General features: G+C 32.0%; 2 protein-coding genes across 2 annotated transcripts; both read left to right on the forward strand.

Moving 5' to 3' along the window:
* Positions 1-349: 349 nt before the first annotated feature.
* Positions 350-2,740, forward strand: NUDX1 (nudix hydrolase 1). The gene is made up of 2 exons (XM_079063564.1): positions 350-565; positions 2,245-2,740. Exons 1-2 carry the CDS (start codon positions 424-426, stop codon positions 2,541-2,543), a joined length of 441 nt encoding a protein of 146 aa, XP_078919690.1. The 5' UTR covers positions 350-423; the 3' UTR covers positions 2,544-2,740.
* A 743-nt stretch (positions 2,741-3,483) lies between these two features.
* Positions 3,484-5,975, forward strand: LOC145133358 (uncharacterized). The gene is made up of 8 exons (XM_079068303.1): positions 3,484-3,703; positions 4,223-4,299; positions 4,396-4,471; positions 4,560-4,640; positions 4,718-4,851; positions 4,931-5,180; positions 5,267-5,330; positions 5,448-5,975. Exons 2-8 carry the CDS (start codon positions 4,223-4,225, stop codon positions 5,921-5,923), a joined length of 1,158 nt encoding a protein of 385 aa, XP_078924429.1. The 5' UTR covers positions 3,484-3,703; the 3' UTR covers positions 5,924-5,975.
* The last annotated feature ends 7,829 nt before the right edge of the window (positions 5,976-13,804 follow it).

Raw genomic sequence — 13,804 nt, forward strand, 5'->3', positions numbered from 1 at the left:
TGAGGTTTGTAGTGTATTGCAATATTGGTATAAGGGCAAAATAGTCTTTTCCATTAAAATCTAACAACTGAAAAGTTAGATTTAACGGCAGGAGGACCTTTCATGTAATTTTACAAACCATAGGGACCAGTCGCGTGACTTTTTGTTAGGAAGTCCTCAAAGTGCGATATTCTGTAAACCAAAGGACCAATTACTGAAATTTTGTGTAAAAATAATAAATAAACAAATTCGTGCTGTACAAGTAATTAATTAAAAAATAACAGCATTATGGAAAAGGATAAATTAAAAAATCTCACAACAATGTAGAAATGTTTTTTCAAAATAAAAAAATACCATTGAGAAAGACCTCTGTGTACGCTTTTTAAACTTTTTCCCTTTTAAAATGTCGAAGTAGTTTTGCAATTGAAAACAAACACCGGATCAATGTCGTCGTCCTCGCCGCCGCCGGCACCTGTAATTGCGGTGGTTGTATTTCTGATCAAGGACAACACGGTTCTTTTAGGCCGTCGCCGAGATTCAGTTGGCCACAACACCTTTGCACTCCCCGGCGGCCGCCTTGAGTTTGGTTAGTCCTCTCTTAAACCCCCTATCACGCCACACACACACACACATAGTGATCTATACTGAATCGTTATCTCAGCTTTTACCATTGTTGGATACTCTAGACTATTAAATGTTTTCATTGAGAGCTTCATTTTGAAATATCAATGAAAAGCAGAGTAATTTCACAACTACTATACTGTTCTAATCTGAAATTAGGTAACCCTAGAGATACATTTTTTATTTTTTATAATCATTAAAATGAACATGTTTGAAAGTTTGGTATACGAATCATATTTTCATGTAAATGGTTTTTTCTGACCAAAAGTTGGAGGATTTTAGGAGCGAATTTAGGCATATAAGATCATCCGTTATACTCACCACATATCACATATGTGGTGGGTGCCACATCAGCACCACATTCTCCTACCACTAACATGGGATACCTATCACTAACACACCACTCCACCTCATTTTTTTTATTTAAATTTAATTCAAAAATACATTAAAACACAATAACACATATTTTTTTAATTAAATTTAATTCAAAAACACAATAAAACATAATTTTTTTAAACTAGTTTTTTATTCAATGAAACAATATTACATTAATTTAAGACAAACAACATAAAATTAAAAAAAACATAAAAAACCATAAAAATGCAACCACAAACAACTTAAACTACTTTTTAAACCTTATTTTTAATCACTAAATTTCGGACACTCTCTTAATTTTCGCCAAGCTTTGACGTTTTTAAACGGTGTGTGTTTCGTGTTTTCATATTGGTTCATGGCCACAGCAAACGGGTCGCCTTCGTGTACGTTGTTTGTAACACGTGGCAGGAAAACGTTTCATCAAGACTACGACTTTGGCAACCCATTAAATCATGGAAAACGTTTCCAACTTTTATCCAAAAGTTAGGAGGCGTTACCGGGTCTTCTGAAGCCGCTACCCATGCTCGTGCTAAGTTCTCTTCTTCATTTTCTGACCAATTCATCCTTTTAGGAGCCATTGGTTTTGGAAGAATGTAAAAGAAGTGTGTGATTTTATAAGAAAACAAAGAAGAAATTGTGTGAGTATGTTTAATATAAGTGTGATATTTATAGAAGAAGTTTAATATGTTTGAAAGGTAAAAAAGAAAAAAAAAACAAAAAAATCCGTTGCACAAGAAACTAGCCGTTGCAAACATCAACCAATAGCATTTTCTGTTTGATTTCGTGGAACACACAACGATTGAGCACGACCACGATCGACCACGACCGGCCGGGATGGTGTGCACGGTCGTGGTCGTGGTCCATGTATACCACGAGCCATCTCGTGTTAAGTATTCCGAATGGCCTAACTCAAAATCTTCATTTTTTTACATTATATTTTCATGTAAATGGTTTTCCTAACCAATATGAAATTAAAAAGATTACATGACATTATTAATTTAAATTATAAAGTTTATGTGGAATAGCAATTACAATTCCACTTTCTGACAAAACGGTAGCAATTTTCCGAAATCGTTATTATAGTTTCTGGAAATTATTGATGTCACGTAATCTTTATAACGTGTAACCGGTTTTCTTAGGTTATTAATTTAACCAAAATCAGAAAGTATACTGGTTTTAATGTGTACAAATATAACATAATAGTTTTTCTGAATATTGCCCTAAAATTTTTGCGTTAATTTATAGAAATAGTTCTGTCTCATTTCCTAGGTGAAAGCTTTGAGGAATGTGCGACTAGAGAGGTGAAGGAGGAAACTGGGCTAGACATTAAGGATATACAGTTTTTAACAGTAACAAATGACGTATTTACTGAAGCTGAAAAACCATTTCATTCTGTTGCTATTTATATGCGCGCATCTTTATCGGATCCTGACCAAATCCCTCAAAATGTGGAGCCTGATAAGTGTTATGGTTGGGATTGGTACGACTGGAAAAAACCACCTCAACCATTATTTCGACCTCTGGAGACTATGTTGAAAAGTGGGCTGAATCCCTTCCTTACTGACTGAAAGTGATTTAGATCATCTTGAAATGGTTGCAACTTGTTCTTCAAGTTGAATTTATAAGTGCATGAATGTAATGAAGGAATAACATAATTTTGGTCGGGTTACTTTCAATTTAGTTAGCAGTTTGTTAAACAACTCAGAATATATTGGGTTTTCTTTATGTATAATCATTGGCTAACTAAATATTTGTGGTTTTAGTGTCATCAAGTCATTTAGTATAATCAGGATTAACTTGACACAAATTGAGTTCAACTTTAGCTATAATGCAAGCTTGGAGGTGTTGAATGCACACTCGTATAACCTACGGTGATTTCGTGAAAACAGGGTCTGGATAGTGCCTCAGGGGGTTCCAAGGGGCAGAGCACCCGAACAGGATCAATATCTGATAGATATATCCGCTCATTAAATTCCTATAAAAAATCCAACCGTTACATATGTTTTTACTACCAAATAACTAAATTTAACGGTCATCTTCTTATATATACGTGATTTCGGGTTTGGTTGACATCACTTTCGCCGTTACACTTTTTTGGCAAGACATGTCCCAAATATATATAACGGTAACGATGTATTTTGTATTTTTGAATCTTGAATTTAGCATGAAATCAATATTGAGATTCTTGGATTATCCAAATATAAATGATTTCATATAACACTAGAATATGATCGAAATTACAGATTTTTGGAAAGTATTTACACACGATCCCTGGATTATCCAAGACGATTTTGATATTCACTAACCCGTTTTTCGATCACCCAGTTCAGTATTTATTACACTTGAATTACATATTTTCACATGTAGTTGTTCACTAAAATAACCAACTATTTGTCTCATATATCATTCAGCAACCCGCAAATAATATTAAGAGATATTTTTAGGAAGGTATCCCAAAAAAATATAACAAACTTCAAACTATGATTTCTAAATAATATTAAGAGATATTTTTTTAAAAAGTATATTACAATTTTGTAAAATAACCTTTTATTAAGCGATTTTTCTTCGTTGAAAATTTCCCCGATCCAAATTTGCATATACTCGCGCTTTAAAGTGATTCCGAATTTAAATCAATCTGTTTCTACTTTCTACCTTCTTCATATTCCCTCAAACCAGGTCTGCTCTTTTGTCTTCCCATCGGCGGCTACTTCATCACCATCTCCAAAAGGTACAATCTTCGTATTTGAAACCCTAGCTGAGGTTTATTTTTGACAGTTGATTCTTTTTTTTTTACGTATTTGAGCTCTTTTTTCATCTAAGTTGGATTCAAACTTCAATCTATCTTACCCGATTTGTTTGCTTATGTTTTATTCTTCAGCACACTTGTTATCGCCATTATTGATTTCATTGTTAGTTAACTGAAGATTTTAAACTTGTCACATTCTAACATTAAAAATTAACTTTTTGGATAAGATTTGCATTCTTTATGAAACTGAGAATAGTGTTGGTATATAATCAGAAACCACTATACAAAATCTTTTGAATCACTAATGCACGTAGATGAAAATATTTTTGAACCAATCATCTGATTTATCATATGAATTTAAAGTTACATCTGCCTCATATTGGATTTATAATAAGATCAGCATAACAAGTTAATTTAAAAATTCAAACTATAAATCCAATGCAGTAAAATCATGTTTTTAGATAATCACTGGATCTGATACCGATTGTTATGAACTTACAGATGACAACTATTAAAAGGGCGCTTCAGGATGACAATGAGCCAACTTCTGTTCAAATTATTTATAAATTATTATCAAGGTTGATGTCAATTTAATAGAGTTTTGTTATTAGTCTAGTAATTGAGGTATTATTTCTTACTCAATAACTAAATAATAATCTGTTTTTAAATTTTAGGAAGAGCAAAAAGAAGCTTGAACAGCTGTTACATCAATGGTCAGAATGGCATACTCAAGAATGCTCTTTATCTGAGGCAAAATTTCTTTTTCCAACAACAATTAAGTTTAAGAAATTCTCACAGTTCTTTCAAAATTAATTAACTTGTTGAATCTTTTTTTCAGGGTTCTAATGAAGATCTTGAATCTGGTGAAGAAACCTATCTTCCTGCACTAAATGTTAGCTCAGAGAGATCTTGTATTATTGTATGCTCACATGTTCCTAATCTCTTTTCATTTCCTATTTATAAATTGATGACAAATTAGATTTATTTTCATAAAAGTCTGTTTACATGGACACTCAAGTGAACAAAAAGCAAAGGACAGAAAATACCGAATTCAACAAAGACTCTATACCTGTCTATGATCGTAATTTTCCACTTCTAATGTCAAATGATGACGTGGCTACCAAAGAAAGGTATTTTTTTTTTTTTTTTTTTGATGAAAAGTAAACTTATTTATTTCCACTACCTTTACCCTTGTTAATTTTATAACAGTGTTGATAATATTGTGAATGCTTCTCGTTGTTTTAACTGTGATGCTTATGATCATTCACTAAAAGAGTGTCCAAAGCCTTTTAACAAAGAAGTTGTCAGCAATTCCCGCAAATTGTATCAGTTAAAAAGTAAAAGACCTTCTGGTCCTCGTGTTTTAACGCGATATTACCAAAATACCCCTGGTGGGAAGTTTGATGGGTTAAAACCGGGTTGTCTTGATCTTGAGACTAGGGAACTCTTACACCTTGGGGTAAGTCAAAAAAATGGACAAAACTTGTCATTCATGTAAAACACAAGGACCATTCTTGTAAATTTAGTTTAAATCTTTTGATTCAGGAATTTGATCCGCCTCCATGGTTGAATAGAATGCGTGAAATGGGATACCCACCTGGATATCTTGGTCAGTTTTTATGATTATTTTCCACCTTAAATGCTTTTTAATTCATGTTTATTTTAAATTGCCTTCTTTTTTTATATTTTATGAGATTACAAGTTTTTATTTTTTAATATTGCGTAGATTTGGAAGATGAAGACCAACCTTCAGGAATTACAATATTTACAAATGAAGATACAAAAGAAAATGAAAAATGCATCGATACAAATTTTACAGAGCCAAAGAGAAAAATGAGCGTGAATTTTCCAGGAATAAATGCACCAATTCCAGTAAATGCAGATAAAAACCGATGGGTGACTCCTAATTCCCAATTAAAAGGTCTTAAATCTTTCAGTAATAATAATAATAATAACAATAATAATAATAATAATAATAATAATAATTTCTTAAACAAAACGGTAAAAAGTTCAATAGAATTACATTTTCAACATCACTCTTATGAACAAAGTTGGAGGCCAGAATGTAGACGAGGGTCAACTCCTGTTTATGCACGTGGTCAACATATTTATGCACGAGCATTTCCTCTTTTGTCTAATTATGCGAATAGATATTGGGATCATATTAATCAAGGTAATTCTCCTAGTTCGTTTCATGGTTGATAATACTTGAATGTTGGTTTATGAAATGTAATAGAGAATATTTTTGTGCAAATATTATGTATTGGTAAAATTGTCATATGTTAGCATGCTTGGTGGTAACACAGGTAGTTAAATTTTGAAAAAAAAAATCAAATAAAAGGGCATATGCATTTAAATAGTAGGCTATAAGTTATGAAGCAATAAGAAAATAAATCATAGGGGTAGCTTCATTATGCTCCATGGTGGCCCATTTATCTTTATGTCATAATTTTATTTAATGTGAAAAAGGGATAATCACTTTATCTTTATGTCATAATTTTACAAGAAAGCTCTGTTTCACCATCTTTGTAAAACTATGTAATACATGAAACACGTACTAACAACAATAATAAAAAATGTTAATAAGGATAATACAAAACGATAAAAAATAATTTAGTGGGAAAATGGTTGAAAAATATTAGTAATATTATTGTTAAAGGATTGACGTACACCACGACCACCTCTTATGTTGTGGTGATTGCTTCCCCTCCATGATAATTGCCTTGAAAACTTCAGATATGATTCGTTTTGTGTCTCTTGAGCAATAACATCGATTTGGCTTTAAGAAAGGTAGGAAGTGGTGATTGATGGAGCATGAGACTATCAACATAATCAAATTTCAAGGATAAGCCATTGATTGTATACATTATGAGGATTTTAATAGGAATCATGGAATCAATGTTGTCCAATAAATTAACAATTGTTTTGATCCTTGTATAATGCTCTATTATGGAAGTCACCGAAGGAGATTGTTTAGGTTGCGTTTAGTTACAGAAAAACAGTTTTTATTTTTCGTTTTCCTTTTTCAGTTTTCGTTTTCCGTTTTCAGTTTTCATTGGAAAATTTAGAAAACGCGTTTAGTTAAAACTTATTCGTTTTTCATTTTCAGTTTTAGAAAATTATAAAACGTGTTTAGATGTGTATTTTTCTATCAGTTTTCATTTTTAGAAAACGGTAGCGGTGGTAAGGTGGGCGTGGGGACGGTGGCGGCGGGGGGCAGTGGTAGTGTCGATGATGGCGACGGTGGTGGTGGTGGCGGTGGCAGCGGGGTGACAGACGGTGGTGGTGGCGGCGACAATTGTGGCAGTGGTGGTGGTCTCGGCGATGGTGTTGGTGATGGGGTAGTGGTGGTGGTGATGGTGATGGTGATAGTAGGTCGGTAATTGTGGTAGTGGTGTTGGGTGGGTGGGCGTGTGTGTGGGTGTGTGTTTGTGAAGTTGGGGTTGAAATTACTAGCCATCGTTTTGTCTTGTGTGAAGTGGCGGCTGAAATATGGAAGTTAGACAGCTAGTGACTTAGTAGTGCAATGTGACTTTTCCTTAGATGAGTTCCATATCTGAATGACTTTCTTGATTGATAACTCACAATGATCGTTGTTAGAGAAATAATGTTTGTATGTGATTATTTTGGCTATAGTTTGGATGTTATGGAGACATAGGAATTTGGTTTTGTTTGATAACAAACCAATTCGGAGAGAAGTTATTTTTTAGGGAAATTGAGAAATCTAACTACTTTTTAATGTGTATTTGAAGATAATAACCATTTTTTTTAACAAAAATAATCATTTTGTCCGGAATAGACATTTTAGACCAAGAAAAAAAACACTTTTTTGACCGATTCCAAAACGATATTCTGGATTCCAGACTAAAATTTCGGATTTCGGAAAAAAAGAACTCCGGAATTTTAAGAATAAGTCTGAAATCCGAAGAACAATTCCGAAATTTTAAGAAAAAAAATCATTTTTCTGCTTAATTTAACAAAAAATTAAACAAACATAGTTATATGAACTATATACAATATTAATGCATAAAGTTAAATATTTTATTGAAAAACAGTGACATAAAACATTACGAAATATAGCTTTCGGAATCCAAAAAAAAAATTTATTTCTGAAAATTATATAAAAAAAAAAACTCTGGTCCGGAATGAGGGTATTCTCGAGAAAATGATTATTTTTTAAAGAGAAATTAAATATCCTCCTAATTTTGTTTCTACAAATCCTTCTACCCAATTAAATGATTACATGTGTCATTTTATTATACTTATATATCATTAAATGAACATTAAATATGACACATGTCATCATTTAATTGGGTAGGAAGATTTTTAGGAACAAAAAGTAGGAGGATATTTAATTTCTCTTTTTTAAAAACTGAAAAAAGATGGTTAATTTTCAAAAGCTGAAAAAAGATGGTTAATTTTTTTTTAAAAACCTCGTTTATAATAGTTAGATTACTCAATTTCCCTATTTTTTTTATAGCATAGTTTTGAATTCATTCAATTGGTTAAATAACCGAGTTTTCAAAATAAATGCTAATCGGAATGCTTGGATGCAGTCTCCTTTGTAAGAGGATATGGTATGGGCAACGAGAAATGCTATTATTGCTGATGTGGCACCTCATAACCTAGTCATAACAAGATGAACACCACCCCCCTTCTTGTTGTATCTAGTTGTGTTGCTTCTTGTTGTGGCCATGACTAGATGAAACGTGATCTTCTATTGGCTGCATAAATTCTCTCTCTCTCTCTCTATCTCTCTCCTCTTAACGGGTGTTATAACACCATGGACATCACCCCCTCTTCTTGTTGTTTCTTGTTATAACATCACTTCAAGTTGCCCATATCATATGCTCTTAAATGAATTTTGTTTTGGTTCTAATTACTTGTTAGAACCTTTTGAATTATGACATACTAGCCGTTAAAAATACTATTTGAAAAACCAAAAACAAGAAATAAGAAGAGAGAGAAGAACACCAAGATTTTTTTTACGCAGAAACCCATCTTGGAAAAAAAACACGAGCAGGGCATCCCAAATCACTTTGCTATATCAATTGATGTTACAATGTTTTTGAGAACGAGATGATAAAAATAAGAAAGCTAATTCTTTATTTATAGAGATACTTGACATTGAGATAATCATTATCACTAAAACTTTGGCACCAATTTTATCTTATAAGGAAAGTCTCTTCAGTTAAGGAAATAATTCTTTCTCATTAACAAAAAGAAAATATCTTTAACTTTTTGAAGAAAATAATTCCTTTTCATTAACAAAAAGAAAATATCTTCCGACTACACTTTTTGAGACATGCCTTGCAATAATCTCCACCTTGACAGCTAAAGTTGAAAAATTCTTAATAATTATTGATCCATTTGGAAAATCAAAAGAAAATATAATAACATACATGTCCTTCAAATAACAAATGCATAGGGCTTCTAGCCAACGATATCATTTGTTGTCCTTTTTCTTTGAGGTTGAGGGTTCAAGTCCCGTCAGAAACATAAGTGGATTTAAGAGTAGTTTAGAAGTAGAGGAGATTTGCCGTTTCAAAAAAACAAAACAAAACAAATGCATCTCTTACCAAGAGCCTCTTGGCTCACTTCTGTTTTTGAACACCCACCAAGTTCAACATATGTCAAAATTGGTTGATCGGAAGACTTTTAGTAAACATATCGACTATATTTTCATTTATGTTGATCTTGTTTACAACGAACTCGCATTTATCAGTTATTTCCCTTACGAAATGATAACCTACATCAATATGTTTCATTTGGTCATGAAACATCTGACCCTTGTTAAGAAAAATTAAAGTACGATTGTTAGTATGTTATTAAACTCTCCGATCAACCTTTTCAACCAAATAACTTACTTAATTGATTTCGTTACAACCATGTATGCAACTTCAGTGGTGGATAACATATATGTGATTGTGCTTTATAGTTAACAGCGCAGTCACCTAAAATGAAAATGTAACATGTAATAGATCTTCTATTGTCCAAATCCTTTGCATAATCTGAATCCACATACCTAAGTACTCATTTTTTAGTTTTGCGAAAATGCAAACACATAGAGGATGTACAACACAAATAGCAAAAAAATCCATTTTACAACATTCCATCGCTCCTTTCTCGTGTTTGCCATGTATATGCTTACCATGGTTATTGAATATAAAAAATTTAGACGTGTACATATCATAGCATACATTAAAATCCTACAACACTAGAATATGGTACTGTTGTCATGTATTTTATATCTTATTTGATAGTCAGACTCAAATACGGATGATAACTTAAAGTGAGTTGCAAAAGGCGTGATGACTTCTTTTGCATCATGCATGTTAAAACAATGCAAAACTTTGTCAAAATATCCTTTTGAGAATGATAAAAACTCTTGCACTTATCTGGCATACAATTTTCATTCCTAGATTTTTTTTTTGCAACATCTAAGTGCTTCAAATCAAATTCAGCATCCAATATTGGTCTTTTATTTTTTTAACCTCCTTCATTTATTTTGCCGCAGCGAACATGCCATCCACATACACTATTTTCGTGGAGATTGCTTGAGGCCGTATAGAGATTTCTTTAGTTTTCGCACATAATTTTTCTTGACATGAAATATGAATCCCTCATGTTGTTGTATGTGGATCTCTTCCTCAAGGACACTATTTATGAATGTCGTAGTTCCATCAAGTTGTTCTAATTCATAATCATTGGAAACAATTTCTATTCCTAGAATTTTTTTCGCAACATCTAAGTGCTTCAAATCAAATTCAACATCCAATTGGTCTTTTATTTTTTTAACCTCCTTCATTTATTTTGCCGCAATGAACATGCCATCCACATATACTATTTTCATGGAGATTGCGTGAGGCCATATAGAGATTTCTTCAGTTTTCGCATATAACTTTTCTTGACATGAACTATGAATCCCTCATGTTGCTGCATGCGGATCTCTTCCTCAATGACACTATTTATGAATATCGTAGTTACATCAAGTTGTTCTAATTCATAATCACTGGAAACAACATATCCCAATAAAACACGTATAGATGAATGTTTTACGACCAATGAGAAAATATGTGTAATTAATTCCTAAGATTTGATTGTAGCCGTTAGCAACAAAGTGAGCCTTGTATCTAAGTTTGTCGCCTAGATGAATGATTTGTTGGGTTTTTTATGCAGCTATATACTAGATTAAGGCAATAGAAACATTCAAAAATCATCATAAGTGTATATGCACCCTAGGATCCAAATTTTACTATTATAACAACGCACTTTTAAAATATGAATATGAGTTATTAAAAGGGAAATGAATACTAACATTTAGGACATAATCGTATTTGCCCTTAACCACTTATAGATCTCGAACTCCTTAAGACAGGTATTATTATAATAATGATTCAAATAAAATAATCAATTATTTCAACAATCAAGAACAATACTATAAAGTAAGAATAAGAAAAGAAAGAACAGCACCAAAAAAAAATTATGTGGAAACCCAACTCGGAAAAACCATAAGTAGGAAATGACGAAAATCACTTCACTGTATCAACTGAGGTGAGAATGTTGATGAGAAAAATGATGAAAACAAGAAAGCTAATGCTCTATTCAGTATTTATAGAGAGACTTGACATTGAGATAAACATCATGGCTAAAACTTAGGGCACCAGGGTTCTCTTATAAGAAATTTCTTCTTAATTTAGTAAATGAGATAATTACCTCCTTATTTAGAAAAATAAAATATCTTCTAACTAGACTTTGGGAGACACACCTTTCAACATCCTTATTATCACGAAACAACATTTCTAGGTTCATTCAAATTTGAGAGACAATGGCATCGCGTTTTAGGATCATCTGAAGTAATGACTGGGAGATGGTGCCATATATCCAAGCTTTGACGATAGAACCAACAGGGGGTTCATTCTTGCTCGTTAGACACAGTTGGTGCTTTGTCCTTTAGTCCTTCCAGATGGTCGGCTACACTATAGCCGATGCAGTGGGTTTGGAAGAGCTATCACCAGTCACCAGGCCGGAGTCGTAATTAAGTCACTTGAGATCAAGAATCAATAGAAGTGACGAACGAATACATATAGTTTCTCAGGGGAGAGAGTGGAAGCCAAGCCTATCATCATCGAAGACAGAAGAATGGTTGGCTACAAGAAGATGTAGGGTTAGAAAAAATATGAGAGAAAATAGGAAGGTAGTTTTGATACCACGATAACTAATAAAATTTCCCATGCAAGATTGTAATTCACATACGGAAATATATGTATATATAAGTTTTGGGACAAACCTCAATGTGGGCCGGATACATATATATACAAACACACAAATACATATGTTACAATAACATCATCATTATTTAATTAATCTTTCATTTTATATAATCTACCACGAGAAAATGGATATTCCATTTAAACCGCATGTTTCTATATATGGAACATATAATTGACCTCCGACTTACAATCTAAAGAGGTCTTCATTCTGCATGATCAATATCTTCATACCTACATACATAAATGCATGCATGTTTCATACTTAGGTGTTGCATTATTGACCTCCTAATTGTGATTCTTTGAAGGACCAGGAGGAGGGGCAGGGGTGCCCTTGGGTAGCATACCAAAAAACAACCCAGATTTCTTAGTAGCCAATACAGCCATTGATGCCTGGTTATGCTTGGGTGATGATGTCATCTCCCCACGACTGCTTGAAAAGCTTGGGTTAACAAAAAAGATCACCAGAAAGAGAACCATCAAGAGCTTCCATGCTGATGAAAATGGAGTTTTGAAAGAAGAAAATAAGGCCATTAGAGACGAAGGGTTGCAAATCTTTATAGTGAAGTGTATATATATATACTCACACATATATATATACACAATAATACACTGAGAGAATGTTATATGGTAAAACACGCAAGTAGAGAATGCTACGAAATGGCAATGACACGTAGCAGAACCAAAGATTCTACAAAAAGAGTGGATTTTATACATTGACTCGGTTGGTATATCTAAAATTTCTATATAAATAGAACTAATAATAAATGTAAAAAACCAAGATATTGTCGATTGTAAGTAATTATGAATTAATTTGTTAAACAAAATAAAATAATAATGTTATTAGGATAAGATTTTGTATTTTCAAAATTTGGATTGAATTTCATTTGTTACCAAAAAAAATGAAATAATAAAAATTATAGAAAAATGTCACGTGTCAAAAAGGCATTCTAAAAAACTGAAACGTGTCATTTTTAGGTTTCATTTATTAGTAGAGGTAGATTATAATTTTAATTGGAGGTAGACAGATTATTTAATTTACAGTTTTACACTAAAACTTATAAACATTTTAAATATAAAAACTGAATAAGCATGGTGGAAGTTGTCAATCTCTTATTAGGGCGTGTTTGGTAGCAAGTGTTTTAATAGTTTCTAGATTTTAACTTTTAACAAAAAGCTTAATTTAAATAAAATGTTTGGAATATGAGCGTTTAACTTTTAGTTAAAAAAAACTTCACATCTAAAACTAGCTCATGTTGTGTTTAAAAAAAAACTATTGAGTTTTTTTAATCATTTTTTTTAGAATTGCCCTTAAATATTTATATATTTATCTTTTTTTAAACAATTATTATTTTATATAATTTTATATATTTTAAAAACTTTCAGCTATCAACTACTAGCTACCGATTTTCAGTTGTTGGGGTGAGTTTTTTTCAAGAAACTTGTAAATTCACAATCTTTTGGCATGAGTTTTTTTATGATTCCGATGGATTCTAAATATTTTTAACCAGTTATAAATAGATAATTTTAGACAAACAAATGACTAAACTGAAAAAGTTATAATAACAATAATATAAAAATATAATGAGCCTTTTCACTTTTCATTTTACGTATTTAATGAAAAAATTACTAAAAAGCTCTGCTAAATAAACAAGAGTATTTTGTTTTTCCTATGTTAAAGAAATAAAAATTAAAAACCCTTAAACATCTATTTGAAAATTTTAAATAAAAAGTGATGACAATAAAAGGAAATATATATACTTCAATCACTTTACGAGATCATGGTTGTTAAAATTGCGATTCTGATCGTACA

Source organism: Lactuca virosa, chromosome 8 (assembly GCF_052849685.1).
Source record: "Lactuca virosa cultivar CGN04683 chromosome 8, Lactuca_virosa_CGN04683_v6, whole genome shotgun sequence".
Classification (NCBI taxonomy): Eukaryota; Viridiplantae; Streptophyta; class Magnoliopsida; order Asterales; family Asteraceae; genus Lactuca; species Lactuca virosa.